Source organism: Theropithecus gelada, chromosome 16 (genome assembly GCF_003255815.1).
Source record: "Theropithecus gelada isolate Dixy chromosome 16, Tgel_1.0, whole genome shotgun sequence".
Taxonomy (NCBI): domain Eukaryota; kingdom Metazoa; phylum Chordata; class Mammalia; order Primates; family Cercopithecidae; genus Theropithecus; species Theropithecus gelada.
Genome location: NC_037684.1, coordinates 5,177,347 through 5,196,823, shown reverse-complemented (window position 1 = coordinate 5,196,823; position 19,477 = coordinate 5,177,347). Strand labels below are relative to the sequence as shown.

At 36.0% G+C, this 19,477-nt stretch overlaps 3 protein-coding genes across 7 annotated transcripts in view; 2 read left to right on the top strand and 1 right to left on the bottom strand.

Moving 5' to 3' along the window:
* Positions 1-19,477, bottom strand: part of NF1 (neurofibromin 1) — a 292,160-nt gene that overhangs the window by 52,854 nt on the left and 219,829 nt on the right. The gene's annotated exons all lie outside the window — the stretch shown is intronic.
* EVI2A (ecotropic viral integration site 2A) lies at positions 861-5,087 on the top strand. 2 transcript variants are annotated; one of them, XM_025363572.1, is made up of 2 exons: positions 861-1,247; positions 3,728-5,087. In XM_025363572.1, the coding sequence occupies exon 2, from the start codon at positions 3,737-3,739 to the stop codon at positions 4,445-4,447; it is 711 nt and encodes a 236-aa protein (XP_025219357.1). In that variant the 5' UTR covers positions 861-1,247; positions 3,728-3,736; the 3' UTR covers positions 4,448-5,087. The 2 variants fall into 2 exon arrangements, with proteins under 2 accessions (XP_025219357.1, XP_025219358.1); XM_025363573.1 differs by lacking the exon at positions 861-1,247 and adding an exon at positions 1,719-1,788.
* Positions 3,919-19,211, top strand: EVI2B (ecotropic viral integration site 2B). 3 transcript variants are annotated; one of them, XM_025363567.1, is made up of 3 exons: positions 3,919-4,442; positions 8,716-8,781; positions 17,334-19,211. In XM_025363567.1, the coding sequence occupies exons 1-3, from the start codon at positions 4,404-4,406 to the stop codon at positions 18,708-18,710; spliced, it is 1,482 nt and encodes a 493-aa protein (XP_025219352.1). In that variant the 5' UTR covers positions 3,919-4,403; the 3' UTR covers positions 18,711-19,211. The 3 variants fall into 3 exon arrangements, with proteins under 3 accessions (XP_025219352.1, XP_025219353.1, XP_025219355.1); XM_025363570.1 differs by lacking the exon at positions 3,919-4,442 and adding an exon at positions 14,810-14,881 and having other exon boundaries at positions 8,655-8,781; XM_025363568.1 differs by lacking the exon at positions 8,716-8,781 and having other exon boundaries at positions 4,110-4,442.

Below are 19,477 nucleotides of genomic sequence, written 5' to 3'. Positions count from 1 at the left end.
AGCCTCTGATATTAGAACGTTGCTATCATGCACAGAAACAAGAAGACTGTGACAGGCAGTCTCTTTTAAAGAAAAAATAAAGTTCTTTTTATTTTATTAACTTAATTAATTTTTAAGAGATGGAGTCTTGCTATGTTACCCAGGCTGGATTTGAACTCCTGGGCTCCAGTGGTCCTCCTACCTCAGCCTCCCTAGTTGCTGGGATTACAGATAGGTGCTGCCATACCCAGTTTTGTTTTGTTTTGTTTTGTTTTTCTGAGACAGAGTCTTACTCTGTCACCCAGGTTGGAGTGCAATGGCATGATCTCAGCTTATGCAGCTGAGATCTCATGATCTCTGCAGCCTCCACCTCCCGGGTTCAAGCAATTCTCCCGTCTCAGCCTCCCAAGTAGCTGGGACTATAGGTGCACGCCACCCGGCCCAGCTAATTTTTGTATTTTTAGTAGAGACAGGTTTTCTCTATGTCAGCCAGGCTGGTCTTGAACTCCTGGCCTCAAGTGATCTGCCTGCCTCACCCTCCCAAAGTGCTGGGATTACAGGCATGAGCCACCGTGTCCAGCCCATACCCAATTCTTAAAGTCTGTTTCAGACATGTTAAACTTGAGGTGATGACAGGATGTTTGACAGTTGTGTGTGTGTGTATGTGTGTGTATACACACACTACACCACACAAAAGCATTTTCTGTCCCATATAATCTAAGCTTACTAGATATTTTCTCAAATAATTGTTGCAGTTCCACAATTGTATATTATCTGACCAGCATCCCATGGACTCCAAACTCACATTTTCAAATCAGTCTGTAGATTTCAAATACGTCTTTTAGAGAAGATTTGAAATGGAAGATACCATTTCAAAACCTCTTTTGAATGACACTAAAGCATGTAGCAGGCCTATAGAATGAGCATACTGTCAAACGGCATTAAGTGGAAAACCCTCCCTGTTCTGGAGGCGGGGATTTGTTCTACAAAGCCTCCTGTCATGCCAGTGGCCAACTAGACGAGTTGGAGTTTTTTCGTTTTTTTCCCCCCCCCCGTGACATGTGCTTTAGTTGCAGTGGAAAGGAAATGTGTCATCTGTGGTTTGGTTTTAAAAGTGGAAAACTAGCTGCACATATCCTTTTTTTTACTGCAGATTTACTTTAAGGCTCATATTCTCCAAGTCTATTCTGCTTTAAATAAGAAGACAAGAAAAGAAGTGGTTTATCAAAATCACGTTATAATCAGATTTTGACCAAGCATTTTGTAAGGTAGGTCATATATATATATATGGCTTTTCTTATGCCTTTTCACTTCTAACTTTTGACAGATTAGTGTTCGAGGAAATGCTATCAAAATGTATAAGAATCTCACTAACAAACTAGAATCGTGACTGAAAATGTATACTTTTTTTTCTGTCCTATTACATAAATTTTAAGTTAGAAATGAAAAAATTTACCATCGCCATGGAGTTTTAAATTAGGACTAGGAAAGATTTAAGTTTGGATTTCACAAGTAAACCGCACATGTTTTGTTATTTTTCAAAAGTTAAAAAATAAAATTCTCTTCACTAATGCTTGGACATTACAAATTCTACTGAAAATAAATTCTACCGAAAATGATCAGAGATAAGAAAACTTTTGATAACACAACCTGGCCTCCAAGGCATAAACTGGTGTAAAAACAGTCCTCAATTCTCAGGCATTTGTAAGGGCAAGAGAAAGTCTCATTTTGTCATACAGTTTGTTTATTTGGGCATTGCAGTACATCTGGCTGAAGACAATCAACAGCAGGCCTATTATCTGTCCCGTGGTAAGCACTGTTAAAATGTGTACCAATACTGTGATGTATACTACACTGTTAATGAACTAATGTGACAAGAATAATCCACTTTAAATCATTATAGCATCTAATACAGAAGTCCAGTCTAGTATAAAAAGAAGGAAATTACTTGCTAATCCAATTTCAAGTATTTCTTTTTGTGAAATAATCATGAAATATCCAAAGATTTATGTCACTAAACTTAAAAATTAAAGATGAACACTATTATATAAAAGCCAGTGACTTGTGCCTTTAACTGTCTACTAAAGGTCATAATCTAAAAAGTAATCTTAATCCTAGAATATTTAATAATAGAGTTTTTCCTTCCTACTATTAATATGAAATACAGTCTCCAGTTAGCATTGTTTATTACATGCTACTTTTGTTTGTATAACTCAACATATCACATTTCTTATTTTCAATTTCTTTATTTTAATAGTATACAAATGTTAGCCAATGACATATAACAACCATTTCTTATAAAACCTTGATGTTCAAAAGCCCGACTAGCAGTAGCATCCATGTTGCTTAGGAGTTGGTTTGGAAACAAAGACTTTCAGGCCCTACCTATACTAGCTAGGTAAGAATCTGCTTTTTTCTTTTTTTTTAAAAAAAGGACTCCTATGTACATTTGAGAAGAATTTCTATAGCACACATAGGGTTCTTAACCAGGCAATTTCATTTAGTAAATCTCAGGAGAACAATACAGTTTTGCTTTTAGTTCATTCAAATAAATGCTAACAGTAAAATACTCCTTTCAAAAGTAGCTCAAGACAAACAGGTATATTATTATAAGATACCTCAATAATGATTATAAATCTTTCCTGCTGGGTTAGCGGTACATGAAACTGTTAAATTCTAAGATATGCCATTTCTATTTAAATCAATTATATGGTAGATAATAAAAATTTATAATATAACTTGTCTCCTTTTTGTTCTGGTTTCCAACAAGCTCAGGGCCAAAGTGGAAATTCAACTTTTTCAATTATATGTTGAGACGCTTAGAATCTGCCACTTCATCCCAAATCAAGATCCTGATGCTCTATTTCTATTTTATTACATATTTTCTTTTTTTTGTTTGTTTTTTTACAATTATGTCAAATCAGAAAAAATGCTAAGTATAAATGATGTTTTAAAAGAAAACCCAACAACTTCTATTGAACTTTTAAGTCTATTCAGAGGAAATCTTCTGCTTTTTTTCAGATTTTTAGGTTGAGAAAACCAATATGCCTTTGCCTTCAGAAAGATATAGTCAGTCCGGGGAAATAGAAATGAAAAGAGACAACCACCACAGTAAAACTGTGTTCACAAATATACTTACAAATATATTTCTAAGTACCAGCTTTATTCTAAGCTTCAAGATGAACACCCAAGAAGGAAAAAGAACACCTTGAATTCCTATTAGAAGTTCAGTTTCTTTTGGTTGCTACCAAACTTCCCCTCTTTCCACCAAAAAAAATTTGCATTTTTATTTCATACATGAAGCAAGAAGGTCAAGGTCACATTTCTTCTGTAAAGATTGGTGACAGGTTAGAGGGTGGGTAGTTTCTGCAAGAATGATCCTTAATTTTTTTTTTTTTTAAAGAAGGAATCAGAGAAGTAAAAGCAGAACTGACTGACTCAAAGCAGAAGTCTAACATGCTTCAAAGGGAGAAAACCATATAAAGTCATGATATTCCACTTAAAATGATTAATATTTATTTGTAATGCTAACTTCTAGCATCTAAAAGTGTAATAGAAAGTAAAATGCTTCTTCACACATAGCTGAATAGGAAAGAAATTCAGTTGAGAATGAATTCAGGGTAGTGAATATTAGGCATAAGCTTGTAGTTTACCCATAACATCTCAACACTATCTTTTAACTACAGTTACCAAAACTAGGATCCATTATTCTTTCACAAACTAACAAATTATACTCCTATCCCAACAGATTACCAGTATGCCCATGGACATGGAACACACAGGACATTACCTACATCTTGCCTTTCTGATGACAACAGTTTTTTCTTTGTCTCCTGGAACAAAAGCAAACTATACCCATCTGTGGGCTAACAGTACTACTTCCTGGGATTCAGTTATTCAAAATAAGACAGGCAGAAGCCAAAATGAAAACATTAACACAAACCCTATAACTCCTGAAGCAGATTATAAAGGTAATTCTACAAACATGCCTGAAACATCTCACATCGTATCTTTAACTTCTAAATCTGAACAGGAGCTTTATATACCTTCTGTCGTCAGCAACAGTCCTTCAACAGTACAGAGCATTGAAAGCACAAGTAGAAGTCATGGTGAAATTTTCAAAAAGGATGTCTGTGCGGAAAACAACAACAACATGGCTATGCTAATTTGCTTAATTATAATTGCAGTGCTTTTTCTTATCTGTACCTTTCTATTTCTATCAACTGTGGTTTTGGCAAACAAAGTCTCATCTCTCAGACGATCAAAACAAGCAGGCAAGCGTCAGCCTAGAAGCAATGGTGATTTTCTGGCAAGCAGTCTATGGCCCGCTGAATCAGACACTTGGAAAAGAACAAAACAGCTCACAGGACCCAACCTAGTGATGCAATCTACTGGAGTGCTCACAGCTACAAGACAAAGAAAAGATGAAGAAGGAACTGAAAAACTTACTAACGAACAGATGGGTTAGTGAAGAAAAATGCAAAGTAGCAATGAGAAGGGTTATGGAGTAAAAATGAAGTCAGTTCGTATTTAATCCCAAAGTGTTGTTCTGATGATCTAAAATTTGACATGGTAGACCTTGTAATTTAGAATCAAGTGGGTGAGACAGAAAGAAGTATGCCTGCTTAATTACTTAAACTGTGTACTTTTGTTTTGACACTGAATATTTTAAACAGCAAATAATAAAATAACTAAGCATTTGAGCAAAGTTTTAAGGATAAATTGAGGAAATTGATTAACAGAGATAGAAAGAGATAACTGAATAAATATTCCCTATGTAGCAATAGTGGTTAGATGACCTTTGTCTGAATGTAATTAAACTTTGAAGAGTTTTAGTGTCCTTAAAGCCAAGTATATGCTTTAACATCAAATGGAAGTCAAATTCCTAATGCAAAGATAGAGCTAAACTGTGCAATTTAATGGTACCTTCTTTGCTGGATGTGGCAGAATCCACACCAGCTTATCAATCAACACAGCTAATTTTAGCCTAGACGCTTTTATCTTTCATATGGCACACGTAAGAAAGTGTTTTTCTACTATTAATATTAAATTAAAACCTTTAATTTTGTATAATAAATTAAAACTCAGAATAAACCTGTGACTATGTATATTTCCATTCACTTCATTACTTTAGAGAACACGTTGTAAAGATCAGTAAGAAACAGAGCACGACTAAAATAAATAAGATTTATACCCACACCAATAGGCTAAGTGTAAATGTAAAGTATGTTTTACTGTTTAAGATTAATAATATTCATCTTTTCTATAAATACTACTTACTGGAACATTAACAACAAGTACTCAAGGGTTGATTAATATTTGGACTTCAAGGATGCCAAGTAGCCTAATGATTGATTTGGGGGGTGCGTGCGTGTGTGTGTGTGTGTGTGTGTATGTTCAAATTTGGAAAACTGGATACTTCAGGTTATTATTTAACCTTTCAATAAACTGGCTTCAAGTAAGATAATGACTTACATTTAAGTTGAGACCCCCCCCATCTTCAATTAAATATATTACAAAAATTGGTTTGACAGACTTCCCAAATATCTACTGAAATTAACACAGGGCTAAGATCAGGCCACATTTCAAAAAACTCATCCCTTATTGGGCATTTATTTTGGCCAATATACTAACCATTTTAAAAAATATTTTTTATACATTTTTTCCCAAGTATGATTACAACCTTACTCTCCCTTCTAAGCTAGTGATTCTTACCCTGGCTGCATGTCAGAATCACCTGAAAAGTTTTTTAAAAACACCAATGCTTAATCCCTATGTCTTCCTTCTGATGCAACTGGAATGGGGTGAACTCTAGGCACTGGTAATTTTTACGTAACTCTCAAGGTGATAGCTGCTCTTGGTCATCAAATTTAAACGTCTAGGTATTATTAAAATGAGAGAAAAAAAATAAAGCATTATTTTTATCATCAATTTATTAGCAATTTGTAAAAACCAAATCTATTCTCTAAACAAGAAATCATAAAAATATTATTCCAGACAAAGTTAAGTGTCAACAAAGTAAAAAAGAAAGCATAAGAATATTCATGCCAGTCATGGTGACTGAAATCAGGTTATCTTTTGAGCGGAAAAATGACCCAGATTAGAAATGAAACTGGACAGACTTTCCATTCTGTGCAAAAATTGAAAATTTGAGATTGTGCACCAACACATCCAGTAATAACACAAAGCATCCTTGACTCAAGGGTCGTTAAATACTTGTCAGAGAAAATTAAAATAAATTAGTATCATTATAAAACTAGGAAATTACTTTCATATTCAACATACTAGTCAAACATTTTCTCACCAGACAGCTTCTACCACAGGGATATTTAAAAGAATATTTAAAATTCACTACTTACTATCTTGGCTACTAAACATATACTCTCAGAATGATACTATCCAATGATAGTTACTGAACAAACAGAAGTGGTTCCTTTCCAAATGACAGGTATTTAAAAATGGTAGGTAAGATACCTTTGAGTTCAAAATTTAAGAGACATTTAGTTTTGAACAAAAACACACTCCCTATCCCTGGGTATTACAGTTCACCAGCTTAATTCAGAGATTTAAAAATAGTGAATCAGGTCAGGCACAGTGGCTTACACCTATAATCCTAACACTTCAGAGGCCAAGGTGGGAGGATCACCTGAGGCCAGGAGTTCAAGGCCAGCCTGCACAACAAAGCAACAGCCTCATCTTTACAATAAATAAATAAGTCAGCCAGCCAGCACAGTAGCATGTGCCTGTAGTCCCAGCTACTCAAGAGGCTGAGGCAGGAGGATTGCTTGAAGTCAGGAGTTCGAGACCAGCCTGGGCAACACAGCAATACCCTGTCTCTAAAAACAACAATACTTCCAAAAATCAGTGAATCAAAAGCTTTATATAGCATTTGAGTATATTATGCTTTATAGTAGGAGCCCGTTAAAAAAAAAAAAATCTATTCTTTTTGCACCAAGCTGTAAATACCTTGAAGTTAAGAACCAGGTCATAATAACCTGTGTTTCCTGCAGTGACCAGGAAAAAGCAGTGCATGGGTTAACACATTCCATATCTACTATAATATGCACCATGCAAGGCACATTACATTTATTTAATTCCACCATAAGCTTATAAATTATGAATTATGATCTCCATTTCTCAAGAGAGGAAAGGTGACTTACCCAAAGACATTTTTATTCAGATGGACTCACTCTTTTCAATATACTTTGTTTAGTTAACTTCAAAATTTTTTGTATTTTAAATTTTTGTGGGTACATAGTAGGTGTATATATTTAAAGGGTAATGAGATGTTTTGATATAGTCATGTAATGTGAAATAATCACATCATGGAGAATGGGGTACCCATCCCCTCAAGCACTTATCGTTTGTGTTACAAAGGATCCAATTACACTTTTAGTTATTTAAAAATGTATAATTATTAATGATAGTCACCCTGCTGTGCTATCAAATAGGTCTTATTCATTCTTTCTATTGTTTTTCGTACCCATTAACTGGTAACACCATCTCCCCATCTCCTCACTACCCTTTAGTAACAAGTTAACTTTGGTTAAATTCTTATTTAAAAAATGATCCCCAATTTATTTTATTTTCCACTGAGAAGTAACTACTGTGTGGGCAACCAAATAAATGGTTGTGAACTTGAACTCAAAAGTCATCAGTAAAATAGTTGGTCAAAATAATTTAATTACAGATATACAAATGGCAAACAGGCATATGAAAAGGTACTCAACATCACTGATGAGAGAAATGCAAATCAAAACTACAAGGAGACATCATCTCACCCCAGTTAAAATGGCTTAACCCAAAAGACAGGCAATAACAAGTGCTGACAAGGATGTAGAGAAAACGGAACTCTCGTACACTGTTGGTGGGATGTAAATTAGTACAACCACTATGGAGAACAATTTGGTGGTTCCTCAAAAAACTAAAAATAGAGCTACCATATGATCCAGCAATCCCACTGCTAGTATATACCCAAAAGAAAGGAAAACAGTACAAAGAGATACCTGCACTCCCATATTTGTTGTAACACTATTCACAACAGCCAAGATTTAGAGGCAACCTAAGTGTCCATAAAGAGATGAGTGGATAAAGAAAATATGGTACATATACACAATGGAGTATTATTCAGCCATAAAAAAGAATGAAATCCTGTCATTTGCAAAATAATGTAATTATACTTTTACCCTGGACTTTTTACACTATGAGGAAATAACATTACATTTAGTGGTTACCTACAGTGGGTGAGGCATTTATACATGTTATATTATGCTATCTTATTTAATCCTCACAATAACCCAATAAAATATTCCTTTAGAAGAAGAAATGGTGACTCAGAAGTGCAGAGTCTTGCCTAAGGTCATACAAGTAAACAGAACACATCACTCATTTCTTATGAGAAGAAATCTCACTATAACCCAACTGGCAGCTTTTCTTCTTAGAACATGTAATTTTCTCTTCAGGACCCCACCCTAAATATTTAATTTATATAATCATATTACTAGAGCATCTCAAATATTTATTTACATATATTAATTAAAAGCACTCAAATCATAGGGCTCCAAAATGTATTTCAAAATAAATTCTGTTAAAGTAATATATTTCTTAGTCACTTTGTGGTTTATTGCACTTCCGGAACCAGCTATTGATAAACTTCCTCTTTTTCTACAGAAGCTATTTCAGTTTGCTAGAGGAACATTTTAAATCTGAATTGAACCACCCATTTTCCTTTCTTAGCCAAATCACCAAAATGTGCAGTTAGAACAAGAATTTAGCATTCTGCAAAAGAAGTTAACAGCTGAGGTAAGAAAATTTTCACACAATTTGGTTTGATCTTGCTTTATATAAAATTTATTTTAAAAACTGTCATTAGTGTTTTAAACTTAAACTCTGATAGTCTAAAGATGTCTATAGCAGGTTTTTGTGGTTTTGTTGCATAGAATTAAAAAATACTCAGTGTTCAGCTTGCCTCAGAAAAACATTTTCACCTAGGTTTGTATAAGACCTTTTAAGTTTATTTAATCTCACACACACACACACACACACACACACACAGAGACATATATTGAAACGGAGTCTTACTCTGTCTCCCAGGCTGGAGTACAGTGGCATGATCTCAGCTCACTGCAACCTCCACCTCCTGGGTTCAAGCAATTCTCCTGCTTCAGCCTCTCAAGTAGCTCAGATTATAGGCGCCCACCACCACGCCTGGTTAATTTTTTTGTATTTTTAGTAGAGATGGGGTTTCATTATGTTGCCCAGGCTGGTCTCCTACTCCTGACCTCGGGTAATCCGCTCACCTTGGCTCCCAAAGTGCTGGGATGACAGGAGTGAGCCACTGCTCCCAGCCACAATCATATTTGTTAACCTTAGTTTTATAATTAAAAATAAACTATGGTCATGGCAGATAAAGGTAAGGGTTAGAAATAGAACTAGATTCCATGGGCTATGACTGAATTTATAACCTCCAAAATATTAATTGTTAAAAGTTCTAATGTACTTTTAATAAAATTTTCCTGTACACAATATAATCCATAAATTAAAATTTTTGTATCCCCTTTAGTTTGCATAGTAAGAACGGTCACCTTCACTCAGTTTAGAAAGAAAAAGAAATCAGATGTGGTATTTGATTAATATTATTACTATTATTATATGTGCTTCATTATTATTATACATGCTTTATTTTTTACATATAGATTTTTATACTTAATAATGATGACATGAAAACATTATGGCTCATTTTGAAAGCTTACTAAGTCAAAAGTGTTATTCAATAGTCAAACATGCATGCATATATTAATATCACCTACGTGTTTATGTCATATTATGAGACTTTAGAACATAGTATAAGATAGAAGAAACCCAAAGAATAAACAATAGAAAATTGTTAATATGCACAAAAGATGCTTGCTGTGGGTAAAATGGGCAAATAAAAACTGCAAAGAGTATTTTACACACACTTGTAATTTCAGGGAATAATATGTTCATAGTGGGTGATATCCCATTTCAACACTTAATAAATACTCATGACTTTCTCTTAGAAGGATTTCTTCTAAGTAATTATTGTGGAAGTCAGAAAATAAAGATATTTATCTCTTTTTCAGATTAGGCTTGTCTATGTATTTTTCTGCTTCTAATATTTAGTTTATTTCATTATGCATATTAAGTCATAAAATCTTATTAAATTTTTTTCACTATCATATTTCATAAAATTAAACTAAAAAATTTCCCATGAATCCTTATGGTGTGTTTTTGTCATCATAGAATCCCATACATTTGTTTTTTTGTTGCTGTTTTGTTTTGTTTTGAGACGGAGTCTCCCTCTGTCACCCAGGCTGGAGTGCAGTGGCACGATCTTGGCTCACTGCAACCTCTGCCTCCCAGGGTCAAGAGATTCTCCTGCCTCAGCCTCCCGAGTAGCTGGGATCACAGGCACCTGCCACCATGCCTGTATTTTTGTATTTTTAGTAGAAACAGGGTTTCACCATATTGGTCAGGCTGGTCTTGAACTCCTGACCTCAAGTGATCGGCCCGCCTCGGCCTCCCAAAGTGCTGGGATTACAGGTAGGAACCACTGCGTCTGGCCCCATACATGTTTTTAAAGGGTTATTCCCAAAACTACAGTTTACTAGTAGTGCCTGTGTTTTCCAGCTAATTCCTACATAATTCCATTTAGAAGGGAACTTTAATTCTGATTAAGTTTGAATTGAGAAACATAAATCTGATGCCTTTCGACGTCCAAGCTTTAAAAAAAATCACCATAAAATTTTCAATAAACTAAAAAAAGGAGAAAAAAAATTTTTCAGTAAACTTACTTTAATTACTTTACATATAATTCCCGCCAACTCACATCTCCTTCCTTCATAAAGCATTTCTATTTCATAACTTTTCTATGAAAGACAGTATAGCACATATAGTGAAATGTGATAGAAAGAAAGGATTCTGGCACAAGATTAGCATGATTTTTGTATTAGTGCCACTACTTAGAGCTGTGATACTGTCAAGTTACCCAACATCTTGGTGCCTCAGTTTCCTTATCTGTAGGATGAAAAAACCACCACCTAGCTAATTAAAATAGGATACTGCTTAACCTTTGGTGGGTGCTCAGTAAATGGTCACTATCACAATACAAGATGGTCATCAAATACTTCCTACTGTAGGTGAAGGTCAATTTTTCTTTCCACTCTTCCTCAAGATGCAGAATGGCTGGTTTTTTCCTTTATCGTTTCAAAACTTCACTAGTCAGAGATAATACTACTGCTAAATTTTAATCTATTATGTTTGCATCACAACTTTTATTATATCAAAGTAATTGATACAGCTATCTATACTTGCCTTTTGTCTAGGACATACTCTCCAAATCTTGATTCTCTTTAAAAGACAATGGCATACTTCCTATCATCTGCAACTTAACAGCATCAATTTTAAATGCTGGACCCTTTAAGTACTTATGCACTATATTTATAAGAACATGTCTATGGCCTGGCTTGGTGGCTCATGCCTATAATCCCAGCACTTTGGGAGGCCAAGATGGGCAGTTCACTTGAGTCCAGGAGTTCAAGACCAGCCTGGGTGACATGGTGAAACCCCATGTCTACAAAAAACACAAAAATTAGTTGGGCATGGTGGCACGCACCTCAGTTCTAGCTTCTCTAGGGAGGCTGAGGTGTGAAGATCGCTTGAGCCCAGGAGGTGGAGGTTGCATTGAGCTGAGATTGCACCACTGCACTGCAGCCTGGGTGACAGAGCTAGACCCTGTCTCCGAAAGAAAGGAAAAAAAAAAAAAAAGGAACATGTCTTATACATGGGGACTCTTGCTTCGCTGTAACTGTCTTTAAAATGTTTAGTTACATTTATGTTTTTCTTTTTAAAATACTCTAAATATTCAGCAAAGAAAAAAAACCAAAATCACAGATTTAAACCTCATCAAAGTGCCAGCCTATAATAATGAGTAAAATACTGGCATATGAGGGCTGACAAATTTGGTATTTGCTTGAGCAGCAGACTACGGGATTTCTAGAAAAACTCTATATAAAATATACACAGGTACACGGGTTCTTTGGAGTAATTGCTAGGTATGCTTCTGGATAGTGTCAGGAAAAAAAGGTGGGGGAGAGGATGGTAAGGATACTCACAGCAGACAGGAGAGCCTGAAATGAAAGGTAAATGAATTTGAACGGATGGTTCATTCTGGTCCTCCATTTTAGAAAGCAAGCTCCTCTTTACTGGCTCCCTGCACTCACACACACAGGCCAGCCACGACAGAGCAGCATTTTGCCGTTGCTTCTTTCATCTACTTCAATCATCTGCCCCCACCCCCAACTTCTTCATTTTGCCTGCTTCAATCATCTATACTGCCTTCTTGCTAATTATATAACCACTGCTTTTTTTTCAGCTGTTTATTAACTTTTCTTCTTTTCTGTATCTTCTCTAGTCAATTGACCTTCCTCTTTTCTGTTTGCTGCTTCCTAGAGTTTTTTTTTTTTCTCTTTTGTGTTATTCATATTTCTCTGCACTGCCTTTTATCTTATTCTAAATCTTCTCCTCCTTTTTATTCCCCTGCCCAATATTGTTGTTTCCCTACAGAAAAATGTTGGTACTTCAGGTACACACCACTTACATATTTTAAAATGTGTATGCTAAATAACCTTCCACACACTGGCCTCATTACCTCTGGGAAAAAAGTCAGTTTTTTCCACTACTATATTCCCTATTTCTTCTTCTTTTAAATCTTTCTCCTCCTTCTCTGGACTATGCTGAATTGCCATCATAGAACTCTAATACAGTTTCTAGTATTCTGATGTCGCAGATCCTAGGATAAAAAGCTAACTGAAGAGTGGTAGAAAGTGTTAGGATAGGCGAAAAATGGAATTTGGTTTTAATATTGCCATAACCATTAACTGACAAGTGAAAATCTCATACATGGAGGGTTCCACCAGCTTACTACTGACATTAGAGGACAGGAGCCTATCAAAATTGATCTTACAAACTAACGTGGATTTATAATTAAGTTCTTGTTTGGGCTCTTTCCTTCTCTAATTCCTTTTTCAGCTAACTGAAAAGAGGAACCGTATGGTTTCCTTATTTTAAGCAAAGTTACAAAAGAGGAAACATTTTTGGCTAGAGACAATTCATGGCTTGTATTTTCTGATGCTTTGGATAGCATTAAAACACATTTTAAAAATGAAATTCTGAAGAAATTTTTTCCATTTTTTAAAGAAGCCCCCTCCCTTTTTTCCTGTAATCTATAAGAATAATGGGTAGGAACTACATGGATGATGACCATCTAAAGATGATTCAAATCCCTATATCTATGCCAAAAGTGTTCACATCTTCCCTTTTAAAACTTTTGCAAAATGGATAAAAAGCAGAATTTATTAATTTATATTTCACTGCCTCTGCTTATATTCTGGTAGAAGTACTAGTAAAAAGCAAAAAGTAAAATGGAAAGGAATCAAGAAGCCCAATACAGGTTAAATGTTTACTGTACTCCTAATATATAAGGCATTATACTACAAAGAAATCAAAACATAAAAACATGAGGCAATAAAGGGTAGTAAGAAGAACGTAGGCTTTGGAATCAGGTGGCCCTGGGTACAAACTCCCAATCTGTCACTTAGAGTGGTAAAACATCAGGCAAACTGTTTAACTCATTTGACGCTGTCTCTTTATCTGTAAATAAAAGATCCCCTTACCTTCCTCATAAAGTAAAGATTCAGTGAAATAAAGTATGCAAAGCTGGGATAGTATAACACATAGTATGCTCTAGATAAGTATTTTTCTTTCTCCTTTCTGCCTTCTTCAAGGTTCTTTATAATCTTGTTCGAGGAAGTAGGTGTAAGAAAATGTGAAAAGTAATAAAAAATAAACAGTTACTTAAGAGAATAGAAGTGTGAGTGAGGGACATACATGAATTATGTAAGGAACCATTAAAAACAATAAATGAGAGCTAGGGGGAATTCAGTAAATGACTGATCTGTTTGGGCTGTAGTCAGTCAACAAGAACTTGGGTTAAGAAGGGGAATTTAAACTGAGGTCTGAAAGATGAGGACAGATTCAGATATGTAGCCAGAAAGAGGAAGAGGCTAGGTCTGGAAGAAGAAAAACAAAAAACAAAAAACAAAAAACCATTGAGCATGGTAAAAAACAGCATAAAAGGGTCTGTTTTTTTGGGGGGGGGGGGAAGCGTGTGTTTAGAAAGTATGCAAGGTGGGAAAGGGATGCATTTGGCTGGATAAGAAGTTTCAGTCATGATATGTGAATCTGGACTGGTTAACTCAAGCAAGAAGGAAGAAAACTCAATTTAGAAGTTTTATCTTAACAGGCCAGGCGTGGTGGCTCACGCCTGTAATCCCAGCATTTTGGGAGGCTGAACTGGACAGATCACTTGAGGTCAGGAGTTCGAGACCAGTTTGGACAACCTGGTGAAACCCTGCCTCTACTAAAAATACAAAAATTAGCCAGGTGTGGTGGTGCATGCCTACTGTAGTTCCAGCTACTTGGGAGGATGAGGCACAAGAATTGCTTGAACCCAGGAGGTAGAGGTTGCAGTGAAACAAGGTCATACCACTGCACTCCAGCCTGGGTGACAGAGGAAGACTCTGTCTCAAAAAAAAAAAAAAAAAAAAAAAAAGGAAGTTTTATCTTAACAGAAAGAGAAAACCCTCAAGCAAGGGAGTAGTAACCTGATCATGGATGCTTTTAAGATTAATTCAGCAGTGTGCAGGAGAGTTCAAAGGAGAACTGTTTTAAAATTTAGACTTGAATTATTTAAAATTTAGACTTGAATATAGGAAAAAAAAATCACATACCTTTTTTTCTACTAAAACAGGGTCATTTATCTTCACTGTGTACCAAGTGGTAGAGGAGTAAGCAATGAAAACTATTTAGATATGCTGAAAAGGTTTTAATCTGTAAAACCTTTATTACACCTTCCAACAGAACATCAAATCTCTCTAAATACAGGCTTATGAGTGAGAAGAACTATAGTTTCTAATCATGTATACCAATATTTAACATCCTAAGATTTTCTATTCCCTAATGTTAAGAGATAACCAAATGGTTGCCATTGTGCTTGATGATGTGCAAAACAAGTATATTATACTAAAAGTTGCAAATTGTCTCAGTAGAACTCCTCACTTTAGAGAAAAGGCAATTGAGAACAGGAAAGGTTAAGCAACTAGTTCTCATGGTTAGATAGGTAGTTAGATGGGAGAAGTAGAACTGAAACTTAACTCTCCAAGTTTTAGCATCTACCACTTCCCAGAAAAAGCCCTACCTGCCAAACTTTCATATGTGCCTTATTTTCCTGTGCCCACATTGTTGCTCTCCCTGGCTGGAAATTTGTTTAATTAGTTCTTACAGACCTTTTAAAATTAAGTTCCAGTTTTACTTCACTGAAGCCTTCCCAGGCTAGGTTAACTTCTCTGTACTTCTCCTGCATACCTTTATGAGAAAGCTTATCAAATTATTGTAATTGGGCCAGGCGTGGTGGCTCACACCTGTAATCCCAGCACGTTGGGAGGTCGAGGGGGGCAGATCACCTGAGATCAGTTCTCGATCAGCCTGGCCAACATGGTGAAACCCCGTCTGTGCTAAATATACAAAAATAAGCCAGGCGTGGTGATGCGTCCCAGCTACTTGGAGGCTGAGGGAGAAGAATCACTTGAACCCGGGAGGCGGAGTTTGCAGTGAGCCCAGATCACGCCACTACACTCCAGCCTGGGTGACGACAGAGGGAGGGAGGGAGGGAGGGAGGGAGGGAAGGAGGGAGGGAGGGAGGGAGGGAGGGAGGGAGGGAGGGAGGGAAGGAAGGAAGGAAGGAAGGAAGGAAGGAAGGAAGGAAGGAAGGAAGGAAGGAAGGAAAGAAGGAAGGAAGGAAGGAAGGAAGGAAGGAAGGAAAAATTATTGTAATTATTTTTTAGGTTTTTTTTCTTTCTTCTTTTTATTTAGAGATGGGATCTCACTATGTGGTCCAGGCTGTTCTTGAACTCCTGGCCTCAATCAATCCCCCCACCTTGGCTTCCCAAAGTGCTGGGATTAGAGGCATGAGCCACCACGCCTGGCTTTTACTGTTTGCTTCTACCACTAGAATCTGAAACACTTGAAGGCAGTAACTATCTTTTTTTTTTTAAATTTTTTAAAAATCTCCTAAACCTAGAACAGGGCTCCACACAAATGCGGCATTTACCAATAAATGAATGAAAGCAGCAGCAGGACTACTTGACCAACTGGATTGAATTTATTCCACCAGATTCAGAGATCACTCTAGGATTTTAAGCCTAGGACTCTGAGTTGAGTTGAATTGAATCCTTTAAAAATATGCAATCTTAACATCAGGCTACCATGCTACAGAGACACTGAGGATGCTGCAAAGACTACTAATAGACTCTGTGTCTGTGCCTAAGAAACTGAGTGGTACCATTAACGGATATAGAGAAGTTGGAAGAAGAGTCCGTTGTGAGGGTAAAGATGAATTCCATTTTAAATATGTTAAATTTCCTGATAGTGGGATGGAGATATATATATATATATGTGTTTATATATATACACACATATATACATACGTGTGTGTGTGTATATATATGTGTATATATACATAAAAACATCCACCAAGAAGTCATACAAATAGAATTAGGACAAAGAAGATGTAGACTGGAGGTAGAGATTTGGGAATTGTGGCATAAAGCTGAGAACTAAAATCTTACAGAATCAGGAAAAAAGAGAAGTAGGTAAGGGTGAGGACTGAATATCAATTAACCATATTTAGAAGGCAGAAGAAAAAGAGCTAGTGAGAGTAACATGAAAGGAAGACTGATTACAAAAAGCTACTTGAATATTAGTGAAGGAACAGTAGTGACTAATGTGGTCAAGGAGGGGAGGGGAGAGAAGAAATAAAAAAAAATTGGATTAGGTAATAGATGGTCACTAGTGTTCTTCAAGGCAGGAGAATCAATATATTTCTAGTAGTAAATGGTGAAAAAAGGTAGAGAGCACATGGATCCAGCATATAGAGCCTATGCATTTTGAGAAGTATGACTGAAGTGAAGTACTGAAATATAATGAAGCTAGAGGGGCAGCAGAGCCAAGTGCAGAACTTGTATTAATAAAAGAAGAGAGACCACTGCTTATGAGGTCCAAATGCTGTATGATGGGTTAGAGTATACCCAAGAGTTGTTACACCAAGCCTACAGTGTATCAAGTCTAAATTAGGAATAATAACTACTAATCAACTACTACTAATTAGGAATAATGTCTACCTACTTTATGCCAGGCATTATAATGAAAAGTCAAATTTTTAACCAGACACCAATGATGCCTAACTGTCTTTCTCTTTCATTTTAAACCCACTATAGGTAAGGAGGAAATATTCTGAAATGGATCCCAAATATTTCATCTTAATTTTGTTTTGTGGACACCTGAACAATACATTTTTTTCAAAGACAGAGACGATTACAACAGAGAAGCAGTCACAGCCCACCTTAGTCACATCATTAATGTCACATGTATTGGCTAATTCTCAAAACACAACAGGGAATCCTTTGGGTCAACCAATGCAATTCAACGACATTTCTTCTAGACAATCAGTATCACCTGCCAAAGTCACTGCTGGACAACCAACACCAGCTGTCTATATCTCTTCTGAAAAACCAGCAGCACATACTTCTGCTGGACAACCACTTGCCTACAACACCAACCAACCAACACCAATGGCCAACACCTCCTCCCAGCAAGCTGTGTTCACCTCTGCCAGACAACTACCATCTTCCCATACTTCTACCACACAACCACCAACGCCATTTGTCTACACTTTCACTCAACAATCATCAACTGTCCAGATCCCTTCTACAAAACTAATAACACCAACGGTTCATAATCCATCCACACAACCAATATCAACTGTCAAAAATTCACCTAGGAGTACACCAGGATTTATCTTAGATGTTACCAGTAACAAACAAACTCCACAAAAAAACAATTATAATTCAACAGCTGCCATACTAATTGGTGTACTTCTGACTTCCATGTTGGTAGCTATAATCATCATTGTACTTTGGAAATGCTTAAGGAAACCAGTTTTAAATGATCCAAATTGGGCAGGTAGATCTCCATTTGCTGATGGAGAAACCCCTGACATTTGTATCGATAACATCAGAGAAAATGAAATATCCACAAAACATACCTCAGTCATTTCACTTACACCCTGGAAACCAAGCAAAAGCACACTTTTAGCAGATGACTTAGAAATTAAGTTGTCTGAATCAAGTGAAAACACTGAAGACTCCAACAACCCCAAAACAGAGAAAACAAAAGATCAAGTAAATGGTACATCAGAAGATAGTGCTGATGGATCAACAATTGGAACTGCTATTTCTTCTTCAGATGATGCAGATCTGCCTCCACCACCTCCCCTTCTGGATTTGGAAAGACAGGAAAGTAACCAATCTGACAAACCCATAATGACAATTGTATCTCCTCTTCCAAATGATTCTGCTAGTTTCCCTCCATCTCTGGACTGTCTCAATCAAGACTGTGGAGATCATAAATCTGAGATAATACAATCATTTCCACCCCCGCCTGACTCACTTAACTTGCCCGTGCCACCGGTAGATTTTATGAAAAATCAAGAAGATTCCAACCTTGAGATCCAGTGTCAGGAGTTCTCTATTCCTCCCAACTCTGATCAAGATCTTAATGAATCTCTGCCACCTCCACCTGCAGAACTGTTATAAATATTACAACTTGCTTTTTAGCTGATCTTCCATCCTCAAATGACTCTTTTGTTTTTCTTTATATGTTAACATATACAAAATGGCAACTGATAGTCAATTTTGATTTTTATTCAGAAACTATCTGAAATCTACTCAGAGCCCATGTGCATAGATGAAACATTTTTTTAAAAAGTTATTTAACAGTAATCTATTTACTAATTATAGTTCCTATCTTTAAAGTATAGTACATTTTACAGATGTAAATGGTGTATGTTTCAATAATTTAATCACTCTGAAACAATCTACATATACTTATTATTACCCCAGTACAGTTTTTTTTTCCCTGAAAAGCTGTGTATAAACTTATTGTGAATAAACTTTTATGTTTCCATTTCAAAGACTGGGGTGGAGAGGAATAAGAGACTAAGTATACACTCCAAGTTTTAAATTAATACCTCAAGTATTAAATAAATATTCCAAGTTTGTGGGAATGGGAGATTAAAATGCATGTTTGAGAACAGAGAAACTTTCTTCTTGGTTTCATCACAAAGAGTAAAGCAAACATGTTAAAACATCAACTGAAGGGTTGGGTTAAAGACATTTCCCCTGCAAAAAATATGAGGATACATCATAAAATGTAAATATTTTCCTATCATGTCGTGGGGAGGCACAAATTTTAAAACTAGCATCTTTAAAACGTTTCTTTTTTATAAACACCCAAACAAAATCAAGTTTTATAAAGAAAAAAAAGAAAAAGAAGACTATGGTTTCATTCTAAATACGGGTGA

Excerpts from the sequence above, each read along its gene's own strand:
- EVI2A (XM_025363572.1), top strand. The coding sequence starts at position 3,737 with ATGCCCATGGACATGGAACACACAGGACATTACCTACATCTTGCCTTT.
- EVI2B (XM_025363567.1), top strand. The coding sequence starts at position 4,404 with ATGAAGAAGGAACTGAAAAACTTACTAACGAACAGATGG. Across the intron at positions 4,443-8,715 it reads ACTTACTAACGAACAGATGG|CCAAATCACCAAAATGTGCA; the intron begins GTTAGTGAAGAA and ends TTCCTTTCTTAG. Across the intron at positions 8,782-17,333 it reads AAAAGAAGTTAACAGCTGAG|GTAAGGAGGAAATATTCTGA; the intron begins GTAAGAAAATTT and ends AACCCACTATAG.